This window comes from Chanodichthys erythropterus, chromosome 10, assembly GCF_024489055.1.
Source record: "Chanodichthys erythropterus isolate Z2021 chromosome 10, ASM2448905v1, whole genome shotgun sequence".
Classification (NCBI taxonomy): domain Eukaryota; kingdom Metazoa; phylum Chordata; class Actinopteri; order Cypriniformes; family Xenocyprididae; genus Chanodichthys; species Chanodichthys erythropterus.
Genome location: NC_090230.1, coordinates 60391067 through 60408347, shown reverse-complemented (window position 1 = coordinate 60408347; position 17281 = coordinate 60391067). Strand labels below are relative to the sequence as shown.

The window sequence follows — 17281 nt, the reverse complement described above, 5'->3', positions numbered from 1 at the left end:
TTTATAAATGTTTTGTAGAACCCTTTTAAAAATTTTGTATCAAATTCAGGATTCAACACTTTACAATAAGGTTCATTAGATAACATTAGTTAACTACATTCGTTAACATTAATAATGAACTGCACTTCTACAGCATTTATCTTTTGTTAATCTTTGTTAATGTAAATTTTAACATTTACTAATACATTATAAAAATTAAGAGTTAAATTTGTTAACATTAGTTAATGCACTGTGAAGTAAAATGAACAAACTATGAACAGCTGTATTTTTATTAACTAACGTCAACAAAGATTGACAAATACAGTAACAAATGTATTGCCGATGGTTAGTTCATGTTAGTTAATACATTATCTAATGTTAACAAATGAACCTTATTGTAAAGTGTTACCAAATTCGGTAATATATAAATATTGAATGACCTATAAATAAACGCATTCTTAATATGAGAAATTATGTAGTTTTTCCTCTCTGTTTTAGGGTGAGCTACAGGACGGCCTACCGCAGGGGGGAGAAGACGATGCATCGCCGCAAGTCTCAGTGCTGCCCAGGCTTCTATGAAAGCAGAGATATATGTGTTCGTGAGTATTATACTTTTAACCTGTAGAAGGTCTAAAGAACTTTTAATACTGTAGACTCTGAAACCACAGCTGATCAGAAGATTAGATAGGTAGATAGATAGATAGATAGATAGATAGATAGATAGACAGACAGACAGACAGACAGACAGACAGACAGACAGACTTTTATTGGTCCTGAAAGAGTCTTTTGTGTTTACAGTGACAGTAATCACATGTTGTCTCTCCACATCACTAAGTTACTGTTAATCTCAAGGAAACTTTAACTTTCCTCTGTGATTCATGATAATTTCTCCTGCATTATAATGTGTTCTGGCTCACAGATATCAAGTCTGTTTGCTGAATTATGTTAACATACCCTCAAAAGTACTCACCACTGAAACTAATTTGATATCAAATCCTGAAGAGCAGGATTTGGGGCCAGTGAAATTTCCCAGTGGACTAGGATCACAGTCTGTGTCTGTGTATCTGATGGGGTTTTATGTGGTTACTGCTCATGTTTGTTTGCTGCTCTGCTCATAGAAGGACTGAAACCCGATCTGACTCTCTCTTGTTTTCGCTGTAGCCCACTGTGCTGAGAAATGTGTGCATGGCCGTTGTGTGGCCCCCAACACCTGTCAGTGTGAGCCAGGCTGGGGAGGGGCCGACTGCTCCAGCGGTGAGTTCAGCAGCTGTGCCTGTCTGTCTCTCTCTCTCTCACACACACATTCTCTCTTCCAGTCTCTTGTCCATTACTCTAAACTGGATTTTAACGTGTCTTCAAGAACAAATCTATGACAGACAACATCCAGAATGCTATTTATTTATAATACACATTATCTTTATACACTTTTTCCACTTTGAACAAATTAACACATCTCAGCCTATTAATGATTAAGTGTTTGGAAATTAGCTTTTAAATAAATCAGCTCTATGATTTTTTTTTTTTTTTAATGGATGATGAATTTTTGAGATGTAGGACCAAATTTACTAAACAGGGCAAATTAGTGTGAAAGTGCAAATGGGAGTGGAAAGTCTACTGTAGACATGCTAATTAAAGAACACAGACGCAGGCGGATAATTTCCATAATGACCAACGCAATCTACCAAGAGCAATGCAAATTAGCGACTGGTTTAAGATGTGCTTTTTTTGGCAGTAAATAATGGCTCAAATACCAGTAAATCGCATTGCATGATTAATTTAAATACTTTCCTCCCATAAATTTTGCTTCTGAAAGGGAAACTCCTACAAATGCATACGGAATAAGGTCTGCCACAAAAATAACTGTGTCCACGCCTTTTCAGCGCAAATTTTTCACTGTGTCTTTAGTTAATCCTGACAGTAGTTTTTTAACAGCAAAAAAGGGTTTGCGCTGGCGCAAGCTGTTAGTAAATCTGGCCCGTAGTGTCTCAGTAAGATTATCTGTCTCTGATTTTGTTGATGCTTGTGTTTGAAACATTCATTCATCACAGATTTTTGATGAGGAGTCATACATTGCATGTTTTTATTTTTAATAATATTCCCTGAGGTCCACTCAAAGGTGCAGTATGTACATTTTAGCGGCATCTAGCAGTGAGGTTGCAAACTGCAACTAACGCCGCACACCCCTTGCACACCTCCCTTTCGGAGAAGTTGGTGGCCGTCTGGCTGACATGTCGTTGTCTGAGAGAGCAGAGTGTAGCTTGTGTGAAGCAATAAGCTTTCTTCTTACTTCTAACAAAGAACGGTCTCTGCTTATAATAGACTACTAGATGACTACTACTACTACTACTACTACTACTACTACTTCATGCATATTCAGCATAGTGACGATGCAAGCTGCCTCTAAAAACACGAACGATTTAGAAGAATAACAACATAGTGACGAAACACGCTCTGTAGAGTGTTTGTCCATTTAGGGCTGCTGTAGAAACATGCCGGTGCATAATAGCGACTTGACATGGAGGGTGGACCCGCGGTAGATGAGACAGAAATGTTTCATTCTAAGGTAATAAAAACATAACGGTTCATTATGTAAGGTCTTTTTGTACCACTGAAAATAAAGTTATGTATTGTATATTATATAACATTTCTGTCAATAGATCCTCCCAAATTTTACACATTGCACAATTAGTAATGTTGTTAAGATTATTTTTATCAAAAGTAGACATAATTTCGAAATTAAATGGTCATTATCTAACCTATTTTTGACCCACTGATTTGAACACTTAATTCTAATTGCCTTATCTCCTTTAAGACTTCAGTGTCTGCTATGAGTGGGTAAAATATTTGCATATGAAATAAGTATTAACACCATTATGAATACAGTTGCTGCGATTATCTAATCGTGGAAAGTGTGAATTATCATATTCACATCTATAAAAAGGTTAATTTTCACAACCTGTTTTTGCCGAATTAAGCATTCTAGCTAGTGTTGAATAGATACATTTAATGCTGCACAAAGTACAATGTACACAATGTAAATTTAGAGATTCATTTTGCACTGTTGAGAGTTTCAATTAATTTATGGAAAGTTTTAGTTAGCTAAGAGTCTCACTCTGAGTTGAACGACGTCTCTTCCCCATTTGAACACTAACCTGCTGCACAGCAAAAAAAAAACAAAAAAACTCCAGACTATGCCTTAGTATTCTAATGTAGTATGCTTTAATCATGACCAGAGGACCTTATATCAATCACAGAGAATCCCACCAGCAAAAAATAAAAAACAAAATAAAAAATAAAACAAAGAATTCTACAATATGATTGGTTCTTCATATTTCAAACCCTTCTGTTATTAGGTAGAGCAAGATCTGCCCAAATCATGTGTTTATTAGTTCTACCAGAAAGACTCCTTTTATAAGGTAAGATAACGTGACAACCATATTTATTAACTATCAGCAAGCAACATGTTGTAAGAAAGTTCTTTGGAGTAGGCCCCGTCCGTAGCTCAGATCCTAAAGGGTTGCGGACTCTGCATTTCCTGCCTGAAGATGAAGGCAGGGGCATAGCTGACCCCCCTGGGAGGTATGGACAGGGACCATCCTGGTGGTGGTGGGGAGGGTGGAGGTGAAGGTTTGTGTCAGCATCTGTGGGCTCAAACATGTGTCAGCAATCTTATATACTCCAAGTGCAAGATAATGATTGGTTAGCTCTAAACTAATTGGTGACGTAACATTGAGTCTTCCTGGCAGAACTTACGCTAGAGCTTTCATTTCATTGGTTACTCAATATCATGGGGCTATTTGTCTAGGTGTCCCTAAGTTTCATTTCCCCTTTTGTTATATTCAGATATGTTTCTGACACACACTGACTTTAGTCCAAATTTTGGTGACATTTAGGTTTCGTAAGCATAAAAATGTTATTCCTGCAAGGAGAAAGAAATGTTAGTTATGATTAATTAAAAAACATACATCACAGTATCCCCCCTCTGATCGTCTCTTACATGATCAAAACCCTTTTTGGTAACACTTTAGAATAACTGCACACTATGAAGCATTAGTTAAGCATTAGTTAATAGTTAATTAATCACTTATAAAGCATTAATAGACATTAGTAAGTCGTTTATAAATACAGCTATAATTGCTTTATTCTTGATTTATAAGCATATCTATAATGTGTTTAATAATTGTATTTTCATACTTTATTAATTGTCAATTTATCATTTCTAAATTAAGTATTACATTATTTACAAACCAGTTGTTTACTAGTTGTCAGTAGTTCATTTAGAAAGTGTAAGTAAATGATTAATAAACTATTTAAACATTCATTTATACATCTTATTATTTAGACATTAGTAATAGTTATTTAGTGTGTTAGTAAATGTTTTATTAACACATATTCCTACTGTAATTCATGATTAATTCAGATAATTATAAAACATTTAGAAGCAGTCAGTTAACTATTTTTGTGAGCTCATCTAAAGTGAGGACTGTTTATGCTTTGTAAAGCTTTTATAAATGAGATTTAAAGGTTCAGTGATCTTCTGCACTGCTGTTCTCTAAATTTAAAGTTAGTACTGAGGTAGTTTTGACACTGGGAATATGTATTAATAAAGCATTTAATAACACACCAAGTAACTAATACTATATGTCTAAATAATAAGATGCATACATGTACATTTAAATATTTTGTTAATCATTTACTTACACTTCCTAAATGATCTTATGAATCACTGACAACTCCTAAATAACTGGTTTGGGAATAATGTAATACATAATTTAGAAATGATAAATTGATCATTAATAAAGTATGAAAATACAATTATTAAACTCATTATAGATATGCTTATAAAGCAAGAACAAAGCATTTATATCTGTATTTATAAACAGCTTACTAATGTCTATTAATGTTTTATAAATGATGAATTGACTATTTACTAATGCTTAACTAATGCTTCATAGCGTGAGTTATTCTAAAGTGTTACCCAATTTTTTCATGCTTACTTTATTTACATGCTTTTTACTGAATCATCCCATTATAATAATATCCCTCATAATTTTTAGTTTTCTTCCCATCAGTATCCTGACCTGGAATGAAAATACAACCATTTGTTCCCAGTTTTACCACTTATACATACCATCTTTTGAACATTCTATCTTTCAACAATCTAATTTTATGTTAGTAAAAAAGCTAAACATTCCATAGTACATTGCCTTTTAACTTTAGTTAAAAGACCTTGAGTCAAGTTTTATTATCATCTTTTGCTGGATTTCAGGTCACATTGATCTATTAGGAAATTAACAGGCTGATATTGCCGCAAAGTTATCAATTTGTGTACAGAATGTCAAATCCTTCTATGAATTAGTATTACATATTAAATAAGTGACAAGAAGAAAGGGACTCATACACTAAGAACAAATTACAATATCAGATGTCATTTAGGACATTTCCATGAATTTATTTTGAAAAATTAAGATTCAGCTTTGTGTGTTTTCTGTGCTCTTAACCATTTTCTTAACCATATTTGTTAGCTTTTAATGCAAGCAGGCGATGGTTTTACTTAGTAAGCTCTATTTAAGGACTTGTGTAATAAAATCTAACCAGAAAAAGTTTTAGACTTTCTAATATCATTAATTATCATTGAAGTCCCCCTGTAGTCAATAATTTTATCCCTTAAAGTGATCATGAAATCAAAATTGACCCTATTTACTTTGTTAGTGCATATTACTAGTCTTGTAGTGAACAATTAATCTGTTAAAACACAGAAAAAAATTGTTTGTCGTGGTAATCTTTAATCAAAATCTGAAAAGTTATTTCCGGTCTGGAATGGCGTTCCTTCCCTGATGACGTCAGTTTGATGGCTTGGGTTGAAAATGCTTAAGCCACTCCTCTCCAACTGTTAGACTGTTGTGAGCCAGAGATGGAGAGGAGGAGCGCTAAAGTAAAACCCTGCCCTCTATTCAATATTCCGTTTAATTTGGAATTATGTCACAACACTAGAGAAAATTTATTTGCAACTTCCGGTTCACGGGGACTCTAATACCCATCTTTGATCACCAAAATGACATATTTAAACAGTTTTTCCTTCATGCCTTAAAAAGCTTGACTGTAACTCCACAACCTTGCTTCATTTAGTATACACGGAACCATGAATATGCAAATTAGCCCCGCCTCTACTCACACCAGCTCATAGACCCACTCGCTTAATGTGTTGACATAAATTTACACATGGCTTGTCCGAAAGCATATTAAAAACACCATATATACATATAAACAACACTAAAACTTGATTCTTTTTAGAAAGGGAACTCTTGCTGAGGAGTTTGAGAGAGGTGTAAATTTCTCGCAAACCCCCAGCGGCTGATGAGGGTGAGCTGCTGAATGATGATGATGTTCTTTCTTTTGACATCATCTGATCCAGCAGCGAGTGCACTTCTGGCTTTAAGCCCAAGAGAGCAGGAGATGGCTGTTGAAGAGGAAGAAGGCGAGCCTTCTGAAACTGCAAAGCCTCCCTGCCCCGCGTATGCGGATCTGCTCAAGGTTATGGAGCGCGCTTCTGGCAGGCTGCATCTGCCAGAAGGCATGGGAGAACCCGTGGTTGGCTCATATTCACCCACATCAGTAAGCTAATTTTTCTGATGTTGAGGGAATGAGCCAGTACACAGTAAAATCCACAGAGTTAAAACAACTCTGCTCAGATAACATTTGGTCCTTCTCTGAATAGTGTTAAAATAACACTGAAGCAGAGTTAAAGTTAATGGGATAATTAAGCTATTAATTAACAGATGATTTAACATTAATGATGAACACCTGCTGTTAACAAGCAGAATAACTGAAGAAAAGAGAAACACAAGAACTACCAGTGACTTCAGCCAAAACCATTTAATTTAAATCAACTGAAGTTAAAAGACATTAAATCTCTCAAGATATGATTAACTTATTACTAACCATATTGACTTTATTTCTGTCACATGTCTAAATAATTTCTTATTGAGAATTAACATAGGTTTAGATGTTGGTGTTTTATTGGTCAATAAATTATGCCACCATCGTGGTGGTCAGGGTTTGTTTTAGTTGGGCTCTTGACCTTTTTATGTTTTTAAAATACTTTGTGTTTGAGCAATTGCAATAGTGTTTCACAACAAACACTTGTGCATTGCCAAAACAAAAGACTAAACAAGCAGATCCTTTCCATGTCAGGTGTTTCTCTGCAACAATGTATATGTTGTTGTAAAGTCAGTGCTTATATGCTGATATAGTCATTGTGAGATGGCCTGATCATATGTTTAGTTGTTTGTACATTTTGGTTTTGCATTACCAACCCTGTAAAACTACAGCATGAGAAGAAAGTGCTGCAGCAAACAGATATACTGTTTAATTTTAAAACCATGCAGTGCATAAAAAAAATTGAACTACTGCCTCACTTAGACACACACAGACATCAAGAATCAGCATATGAATCTCAACAATGGTGATAAAAAGATGCTTCATGCTACAATGCATGCTGGGTATAGGACAGAACTCCCATCATGCACTGCAGTATGAATAATTATTGTCACCACTGTTGAGGATTGCATGCTATATTTTCTTGTATAAGCTTGAGCTGTAATAGCTGTATTACGGTGGCATTTGTTTAATGGAATTTTTTTGTTTTTGTTGTCTTTTTTTGATAACTGAATCTCAGTCAAGAAATCAAAGAGAACGAGACCTCTTGGGGATGCTTATTTGAAATGGCTTTCAAGCTGCAAATTTATGTGGATCTGCTCCTTTAGTCTTTTGATTCAGCAAAGCACAAGTGTTTGCTGTGAAACACTATTGCAATTGCTCAAACACAAATTATTTTAAAAACATAAAAAAGGTCAAGACCCCAACTAAAACAAACCCTGACCACCACAATGGTGGCATAATTTATTGACCAATAAAACACCAACATTTAAACCGCTGTTAATTCTCAATAAGAAATTATTTAGACATGTGACAGAAATAAAGTCAATATGGTTAGTAATAAGTAAATCAGATCTTTTAATCATATCTTGAGAGATTTAATGTTTTTTACCTTCTGTTGATTTCAATTAAATGGTTTTGGCTGAAGTTAGCTGTAGTTCTTGTGTTACTCTTTTCTTCAGTTATTCTGCTTGTTAACAGCAGGTTTTCATCATTAATGTTCAATCATCCCTTAATTAATAGCTTAATTATCTCATTAACTTTAACTCTGCTTCAGTGTTATTTTAACACTATTCAGAGAGGGACCAAATGTTATCTGAGCAGAGTTGATTTAACTCTGTGGATTTTACTGTGTATATGTATGTGTCGATGACGAGATTGACGAGATGTTTGCTAACTATCTCGTCACAGGGCGGGCAAATACATTGAAAGCTCCGGTCCTGCCTTTGAAGCTCCTTAAGATGATATCTCGCTTGAATGGCAGGGCATACGCGGCAGCGGGTCAGACTGGTGCTGCCTTACACGATGGCAGTGTTACAGGCTTACCAGGCTGATCTGCTGAAGGATCTGGATCAACGGCGTTTAAAACCTGCATACCGCTCAGATCCGATTCTGAGCCCAGACAGACAGGAGGTCCTGGCCCGTCCCGATCCGAGGATCGGAGACAGGGCCAGAAGTCCAGTATCACCTCTCGGGCACCTCCTCCTCATCGGAGCAGGTCCAAGAGAAGGCGGGACTCTAGGAAGAAGAAAGATTTCAGTGAGGTAATCAATTACAGACGCCAGCAGCTTCAGTGATTGATTTCCTCTCCATGAGGGTAGTTACATCTACCCTCTCCTTTCTTCTTCCACCTCCTGAGTAATTATATTTTTTACCCAGGCGCTTCTTACAATCAGGCCGAGGGCTGGGCCCATGATAAAAATTTATTAAAAAAAATGATAAAAATCTGGCTTGAAAGAGCCATAGATTCCATCCTTCTATGATGGTAAGTGTCTGTTCTTCGAGCCACAGGGAGTAAGCTAGCTATATATTTATATATTTAAATATATTGACCTTAGTTTTCCTATATAGTTTTTTCCTGGGTGTGTAAAATATATATATATATATATATATATATATATATATATATATATATATATATATATATATATATATATATATATATATATATATATATATAAATAGAAGGGGAAAATTAGGGCCCTGAAGTTCCCATTAGGTTGGTTATCTTTGTGTTTGCTATATGGCAACCTTTACAGCCACCATATGGTAGAATAGCTTTTCTCCTCTGGTCATTACTAGAGTTTGTATTAGAGATTGGCACTCTTTACTTCAGATAGATCTGTGTTAAGCGTCGGCCTTCGGGGCCGCCTGACATTGTTTTCTGTAGTAGTAGGCTTTGTTCTGGCCTCCTTCAGAGCATGGTGGCTAAGTTTGTACTCCACTTGCTAATAAGGGTAAAAAGTGTTTTTTGCTGAGTATATGGCCTGTTGGAATGCATAGCTCAGATTGAGTTTTTTTTTTTTTTTTACTGAACCTCACTATTCAGAGTACATTGCCTGTTGGAATGTGTTGAATAGAATTAAGCTCAGGTTGAGCTAAATAGTTAACCTCACTGGATAGTTTTGTTCTCATATATGGCTCCCTTAGAGCTTAGACACTGCCACTAGCTGACGCCACATGTCTTTCTGGAGTCGCAGGCCCTGTTTGGGCCTCTTTCGAGAACATGATGGCAAAGATTTGTACTCTTCTTGCTTAAAGAGTAAAAAGTGTTTTTACTGAGAACATTGCCTGATGGAATGTGTGGATTAAATTAGCTCAAGTTGAGCTAAATAGTTAACCTCACTGGATAGTTTGGTTCTCATGTATGGCTCCCTTACAGCTTAGACACTGCCACTAGCTGATGCCACGTGTCTTTCTGGAGTTGAAGGCCCTGTTTGGGCCTCCTTCAAGAACATGATGGCGTAGGTATGTACTCCTCTTGCTTAAAGAGTAAAAGGTGTTTTTACTGAGAACATAGCCTGATGAAATGTGTGGATTAAATTAACTTAAGTTGAGCTAAATAGTTAACATTTACATTTACATTTACATTTAGTCATTTAGCAGACGCTTTTATCCAAAGCGACTTACAAATGAGAGTAGTAGAATCAATTAAATCAACATGAGAACAACAGTATGTAAGTGCTGAGTGAAGTCACAGTTATGTCAGTAAAGTGCTCATAGCGAAAATTTTTTTTTTTTTTTTTTTTTAAATAAATACACAGATAGGAGAAGAATATTAGTCAAGGTAAGTGCTACTACTACTGGGTCAAGTGCTGACGAAAAAGATACGTCTTTAGCATTTTTTTGAAAATGGCTAGAGACTCAGCTGCTCGGATAGAGCGTGGTAGGTCATTCCACCAGCCAGGAACAGTCCCGGAGAAGGTCCGTGAGAGTGATTTTGTGCCCCTATGTGATGGCACCACAAGGCGCCGTTCACTTGCAGAACGCAGGTTTCTGGAGGGCGCGTAAGTCTGAAGTAGTGAGTTAAGGTATAGCGGTGCAGAGCCAGCTGTCGTTCTGTAAGCAAACATCAGAGCCTTGAATTGGATGCGAGCAGCTACTGGCAGCCAGTGCAGACTGATGAAGAGAGGAGTGACGTGCGCTCTCTTCGGTTCGTTGAAGACCAGTCTTGCTGCAGCATTTTGGATCAGTTGTAGAGGCTTGATAGTGCATGCTGGAAGGCCAGCCAAGAGAGCATTACAGTAGTCCAGTCTGGATAGAACAAGAGCTTGGACAAGAATTTGTGTGGAATGTTCATATAGGAAGGGTCTAATCTTCCTGATGTTGTACAAGGCAAATCTGCAGGACCGGGTCGTTGCTGCAACATGATCTGTGAAGGTTAGACCATCATCCATCACCACTCCAAGGTTTCTGGCTGTCCTGGAAGGAGTGATGGTTGAAGACCCAAGTTGAACTGAAAGGTTGTGATGAAGTGTTGGGTTTGCACCGATCACAAGCAGTTCCGTTTTTGCAAGGTTGAGTTGGAGGTGGTGGTCCTTCATCCAGGCAGAAATGGCTGTCAGGCAGGCTGTGATGCGACCAGCAACCGTCGGATCATCTGGTTGGAATGAGAGGTAGAGTTGTGTGTCATCAGCATAACAGTGATGGGAGAAACCATGATCCTGAATGACCGATCCTAGTGATGACGTGTAGATGGAGAAGAGAAGTGGACCAAGCACAGAGCCCTGAGGTACCCCAGTAGCAAGATGATGTGACTTGGACACCTCACCTCTCCAAGATACCCTGAAGGACCTACCGGAGAGGTAAGACTCGAACCACTGGAGCGCGGTTCCCGTGATGCCCTTCGACTTGAGTGTAGACAGGAGGATTTGGTGGTTCACTGTGTCAAAGGCAGCAGACAGGTCCAGCAAGATGAGTACTGATGATTTTGAAGATGCTCGTGCCAGTCTCAGGGCTTCAGTGACTGAGAGCAGGGCAGTCTCAGTAGAGTGGCCACTCTTGAAACCAGACTGGTGGTTGTCAAGGAGGTTGTTCTGTGAGAGATAAGTAGACAGTTGGTTGAATACAACTCTCTCAAGTGTCTTAGCAATGAAAGGAAGAAGGGATACTGGTCTGTAGTTTTCTAAAAGAGCTGGATTCAGAGTGGGTTTCTTAAGCAGTGGGGTAATCCTAGCCTGCTTAAAAGCTGTGGGAAATGTTCCAGTGTGAAGGGAGGAATTGATAATTGATAAACCTCACTGGATAGTTTTGTTCTCATATATGGCTCCCTTAGAGCTTAGACACTGCCACTAGCTGACACCACGTGTCTTTCTGGAGTCGCAGGCCCTGTTTGGGCCTCCTTCGAGAACATGATGGCATAGATTTGTACTCCTCTTGCTTAAAGAGTAAAAAGTGTTTTTACTGAGAACATTGCCTGATGGAATGTGTGGATTAAATTAGCTCAAGTTGAGCTAAATAGTTAACCTCACTGGATAGTTTGGTTCTCATGTATGGCTCCCTTACAGCTTAGACACTGCCACTAGCTGATGCCACGTGTCTTTCTGGAGTTGAAGGCCCTGTTTGGGCCTCCTTCAAGAACATGATGGCGTAGGTATGTACTCCTCTTGCTTAAAGAGTAAAAGGTGTTTTTACTGAGAACATAGCCTGATGAAATGTGTGGATTAAATTAGCTTAAGTTGAGCTAAATAGTTAACCTCACTGGATAGTTTTGTTCTCATATATGGCTCCCTTAGAGCTTAGACATTGCCACTAGCTGACACCACGTGTCTTTCTGGAGTCGCAGGCCCTGTTTGGGCTTCCTTCGAGAACATGATGGCATAGATTTGTACTCCTCTTGCTTAAAGAGTAAAAAGTGTTTTTACTGAGTACATTGCCTGGTGGAATGTGTTGAAAAGAATTAAGCTCAGGTTGAGCTAAATAGTTAACCTCACTGGATAGTTTGGTTCTCATGTATGGCTCCATTACAGCTTAGACACTGCCACTAGCTTATGCCACATGTCTTTCTGGAGTTGCAGGCCTTGTTTGGGCCTCCTTCAAGAACATGATGGCGTAGGTTTGTACTCTTGCTGAAAGAGTAAAAAGTGTTTTTACTGAGTACACTGCTTGTTGGAATGTGTTGAGGTAGACTGTTATGTGGGCACTCTACAGTCTTATTCTGTTCAGACAGGTCATTGGCAAAGACTAGGTTGTTTTAATTAGACCAGGTCGGCCTCCCTAGTGGCATTCAGGGTTGACATTGTTCCCCTGACAAGTGACTGGTTAGGGTTCCTTCGGGCCCCCGGCTACATTCCCTTAGAGGTACCCTCTTTTCTTCGAAAAGAAGTTTGGTCCCAGAAGCCTTTGAGCGGCCTTGGTTGGCCTTCTGTGGAAGGCCTCTTTGAGGCTTATAGTTTGGGCTGTTGGCCATAGGGAATGCTGTCACTGACAGCCTATGTATGACCTGTAGGGGGAGTGGTTCTGGCATTTCAGTTGAAACTGCTAGTTCTGACGTTTGTCTAGCCATTTTTTGGCATGCACTCCCCTCAAGCATGGCGGCGTGGGTATATCGTTCCCCGTATGCGTTCAAACGCAGTGTAGAGTTCCCTTTCGAAAGGGAATGTCTCAGGTTACATATTTAACCGTGGTTTCCTGAGAACACGGAATGAGATACTGTGTTACCTGCCATGCATTGACAAGATACTGACTGCTTCTGTAGGCACTCCTTTTATACTTCCGTGTCACATCTATTATGACGTCATAGGCTGTTGCTGGCCAATAGGATTGGTAAGATTTGATAATTGCTTTCAGACACCGGTTCACATGTTGACGTTCCCCATATGCTTTCAAACACAGTGTCTCGTTCCCTGTTCTCAGGGAACCATGGTTACATATGTAACCTGAGATGTTTTCACCACAGGGGGTCTTTAAGTATTATCATTTTTACCATTAACACAAATATCTTGTCTAATTTTGCATTGTTTCAAAATCTCTGTAAAAATCTCCTGGTTAACTCTATATAACCCAGTTCTTGTCATAAGAAGCCTTAAAAGGTAGGTAACACACCCAGTTTCCATCTCTGGAACCAGGTCCGAAACCGGAAGTAGTGTATTTGGCACAGATGTCCAACTCATGTTTTGAAACTTTGGCCATGTTTAGCAAGAGAATGAACTCTTTAACAGTGTAAATAAGTCAGAATTCATGAAATAGCATTAGACCCCCCTTTAAGCAGTTGACATGGCATTAAATTTTTACCTACCTCCCTACAATCCTATTTTCCATCTGATGGACATCTGATGGACATGCTGTGTTCTACCTATATTTTAAACTACATTAGAGTCAATTTAGGTAATTTTGGCAAAGCAGAATAGTTCATAATGATCCAAATCATCGACTTGGTAAACACATTGCAAGTTAAGAAAGCTTTCAGAATTTTGCTGTTTGAGCAAATACATTTTTATTTTTATTTTGCTGTGATGCCATCCTGTTCAGATTCTTGTTTCAAATTATTGTTTTTAAGATGTTTGGGTCAGATTTTTCATGGTCTAGGTTTTAGCTTTGTGCCCCCTACATAACTTGTTTTGTGAAAACATTAAAATCTTTAGTATGTTGGAAGACTAGTTATGATATATAGCTAATAATAATCTAGAAATTAAATGTGTTTCCCTTACAAATCAATCTCCTATATCAATTTGCAGGTCATATTATGATCTCACAACTTTAAAAAGTTCCTATAAACACAGGTTGTCTTTTCCATAACCAATAGCATACTTAGGATTAGTCATTTTTTCTTTTTGCCCATTTTGCAAGCTTTAATTTTTTTATATTTCCATTTTTTTTTTAATGTATGCACATTAACACTATACTTAATATTATTTTACCTTTGCATCAAATTATAAAAAAGCTAATTAACACTGCTGTGAGGGTGTTTTAATTCAGTGGCTATGGTCAAATGTTTGTTAAATTGACATTTTTCTCCTTCTGCAAATAGGAACACAAAAATATATTCAATTTAAATGTGAAAAGGGTCTATATTCTGACCTAGTCCGGCAAAGTGACTTATTACACATTCTCACTTATTTAGAGAAAAACTGTTGCAACTTTTAAAAATTAAAAATTGTAGCATCTATGGTTGTAATGTTTGCATTATGATTTTAAAACCTCAAGTTTCTTTAATTATTTATTATTTTAACAATAATGTATCTAGTCCCTATAGTCTACTGCATTAAGAATTTTTTCCTCTTTTTGATTTACATTTACCTAAAATATTTTCAATTGAACCAGTATCAAATCATGAGATCTATATCAATACTCAGCCCTATAGTTTGATTGAATCAAATAAAATCATCAAAAACATCACCTAACAATTTGTTACATCAAATAACAAATTCTTCTGCTAAACTTAAACCATTAGTTGATCTTCTTCAAGGTGTGATGATAATCTCATTCGCCCCATGGACATTCCATCTTCATCAGGGTGACTCTTTGCAAACAGATGCAATGGGCTTTCTCTTGTTGGCGAGGGAGGGTGTTACCAGCACGCACCTTTGATCCCTCACTTTATGCTTTGTGGGGTTGCTGTGGCTGGTTGGTGTAGTTTAAGTTCAGACGCTTGGACCCAGGTGTCACACTCTTCGGCTATTTTGCTGATCATTGTGAGATCTTTTCCTAAAAGATCCTTTTTTGGTGGAGAAGTGAACCGTTTCAAGGTTGCTGTCACCTGTGAATGCAAACCTTAAGTATCTTTGTTAGTGACAGCATGTATTAACTCATCTGTTTATCTGGCCGGTCATCCAAATTTCATGTGGGTTGAAGGCTGTCCTGGCTCTTTTTTTTTCCTTTGAGCTTTCATACTTTCATTGCTATCAATACAATGAGCAAGGCTTGAACCCATGACTTCCTATTTTCTGCGGGCGGTCCAACGGAGGATTTGGGATTTGCGTCAACCTGCTGGGACGAACGAGACCGAACCTGAAGAGAGGACGGAAGGAGTCGTCGCCCCGGGGTGTGAACCGCTAGGTGTGTCTGACCAGGTGTGTGAGTCCGCTACATCGTGTGCTGTCGAGAGAGTGTTAGTGGAGTTCGAGGGCTGGGAGGAAAGCCCCGCCCACAACCTCACCACAGTGGATGGGATGGATATTACCATGGAGACTTTTCTGGATTTATTGGATGTGTTTGAGGAGGTAAATTCCCCTTGTCTTGTGTCCCCGCTGGTCCCGTCCAGCTCAGAACTGTCTGTCTCCCAGCTGGTCCCGTCCAGCTCAGAACTGTGTGTGTCCCCGCTGGTCCCTTCCAGCTCAGAACTGTTTGTGTCCCCGCTGGTCCCATCCAGCTCAGAACTGTCCGTGCCCCTGCTGGTTCTGTCCAGCCCTGTGTTCCCTCCCAACCTCCCTCTCCCGCCTCCTCAAACCATCTCATCATCTCTGCCTCCCCTGGTATCCTTCAGCCTCTCACCAACTCGACGCTTCAGGCCACCAGTGTCACCGTGGACTGAGGTTCTCCTGGCTCCGCCTCCAGCCTTCGAGGCCTGTCAACGCTTCGCCTTCGCCGTGGCTCCTCCCTTCCTCGGCTCCACGGATACCCTCAGCCTCAAAACTCCACTGGGCTCCCTCGTCCCACAGGCTCCGACTTGGTCAGACGTTGTCCAGCCTGCACCTACGGTTTCGCCTGGCTCCTCCTTTCCCCCGTCTCCTCCTTCATCCTCAGTCACACCGCCTCCATCTCAGTCTTCAGGTTCCCGGATTCCACCTCGGATGCTCGTCGTCCCGGCTCCAGCTCGGTCTCCAGATCCAGCAGCGTCGGTTGGGCTCTCCGGCATTCCAACTCCACCTGGATCACCATCATCGGTGGCTTCTCCATCGGCCGTCCCCAGGGTGGTGCCTCTCGTCTCCCCACGATGGTACTCCTCATCCTCTACTCCACCCTGGGGCCTCATCATGGTTGGTCTCTGGACCAACATCTGGCTCCTCCTGTCCAGGCTTCCCCTTGGCTCCTCCCACCCTCCACTCCCCCTTGGACTATTTTTGTTTTCTATGGACTTTTGTTAATTTTTTCCTCCAGAGCCCCCGCCCCCCCTCCTCTGTCGGACTCCATACGGTGCGAGGCCGTGCCTACCCGGAGGGGGGCGATATGTTACATGTACTGTGTCCTGTGACCTAGTTTTTCCCCAGTCTGTCTGATTAGTTCATTTGATCCACCTGTGTCTCATTCATTATCCCATCACCTTGTTTAGTTCCTTTGTTAGTCACTTGTACTTACCTTGTTTGGAATTAAAGTATTGTTATAATCGTCCTCTTCGTCTCGCTGTGCTTGGTACTACAACCACACGTAACAGATATTAAGCCAAATTCATCCATGACTATTATTTTATTGGGCATATTTAGCCCCGTGAGCCCACTTAATTAATTTAATAAATTTTAGATACAGCTGTTTTGATTGTAAATATTCATTTAATTTGGTGTCTCAGCAAACACCATCTCACCATCCTTCACACACACTTTCACACACCCCTCTGGCCAGAGCATAATACCTTTTTGTCTGCCTCAGCAGATTGTGAACTAAATGGGGAATGCATTATTAGGAGTGGAACAGGTAACACAACTTTGACAATGGCAGAAGCTACTAAACATAGACACACTGTGGCATTCCCCTTGTGACAGTGTCTAAACCTTAGTACATTAAATATCAATTGTCCGATGTCCGAAACTTTTTGTTGTTACTCATGAACTACTTAGAAGATTGGAGATATCGACACAATCTTGGATCTATGAACAAATAACATTCCCATCTCATATCCCTGGTGCAGCATTTGTTATTTCAAAAATTTGGATTCTTAGAGTTATTATTCGTATTAAATCCAAAATTACCTTTAAATGAAATGGAGTGA

At 39.2% G+C, this 17281-nt stretch overlaps 1 protein-coding gene across 2 annotated transcripts in view; it reads left to right on the top strand.

Annotated features, from left to right (window-relative positions):
* The window catches only part of megf10 (multiple EGF-like-domains 10), a 143730-nt gene that overhangs the window by 28404 nt on the left and 98045 nt on the right, over positions 1-17281 (top strand). For both annotated transcript variants that reach the window (XM_067398455.1, XM_067398456.1), the window contains exons 4-5: positions 478-578; positions 1141-1233. In XM_067398455.1, coding sequence (XP_067254556.1) covers positions 478-578; positions 1141-1233 — 194 coding nt within the window. The remainder of the gene's footprint in view (positions 1-477; positions 579-1140; positions 1234-17281) is intronic.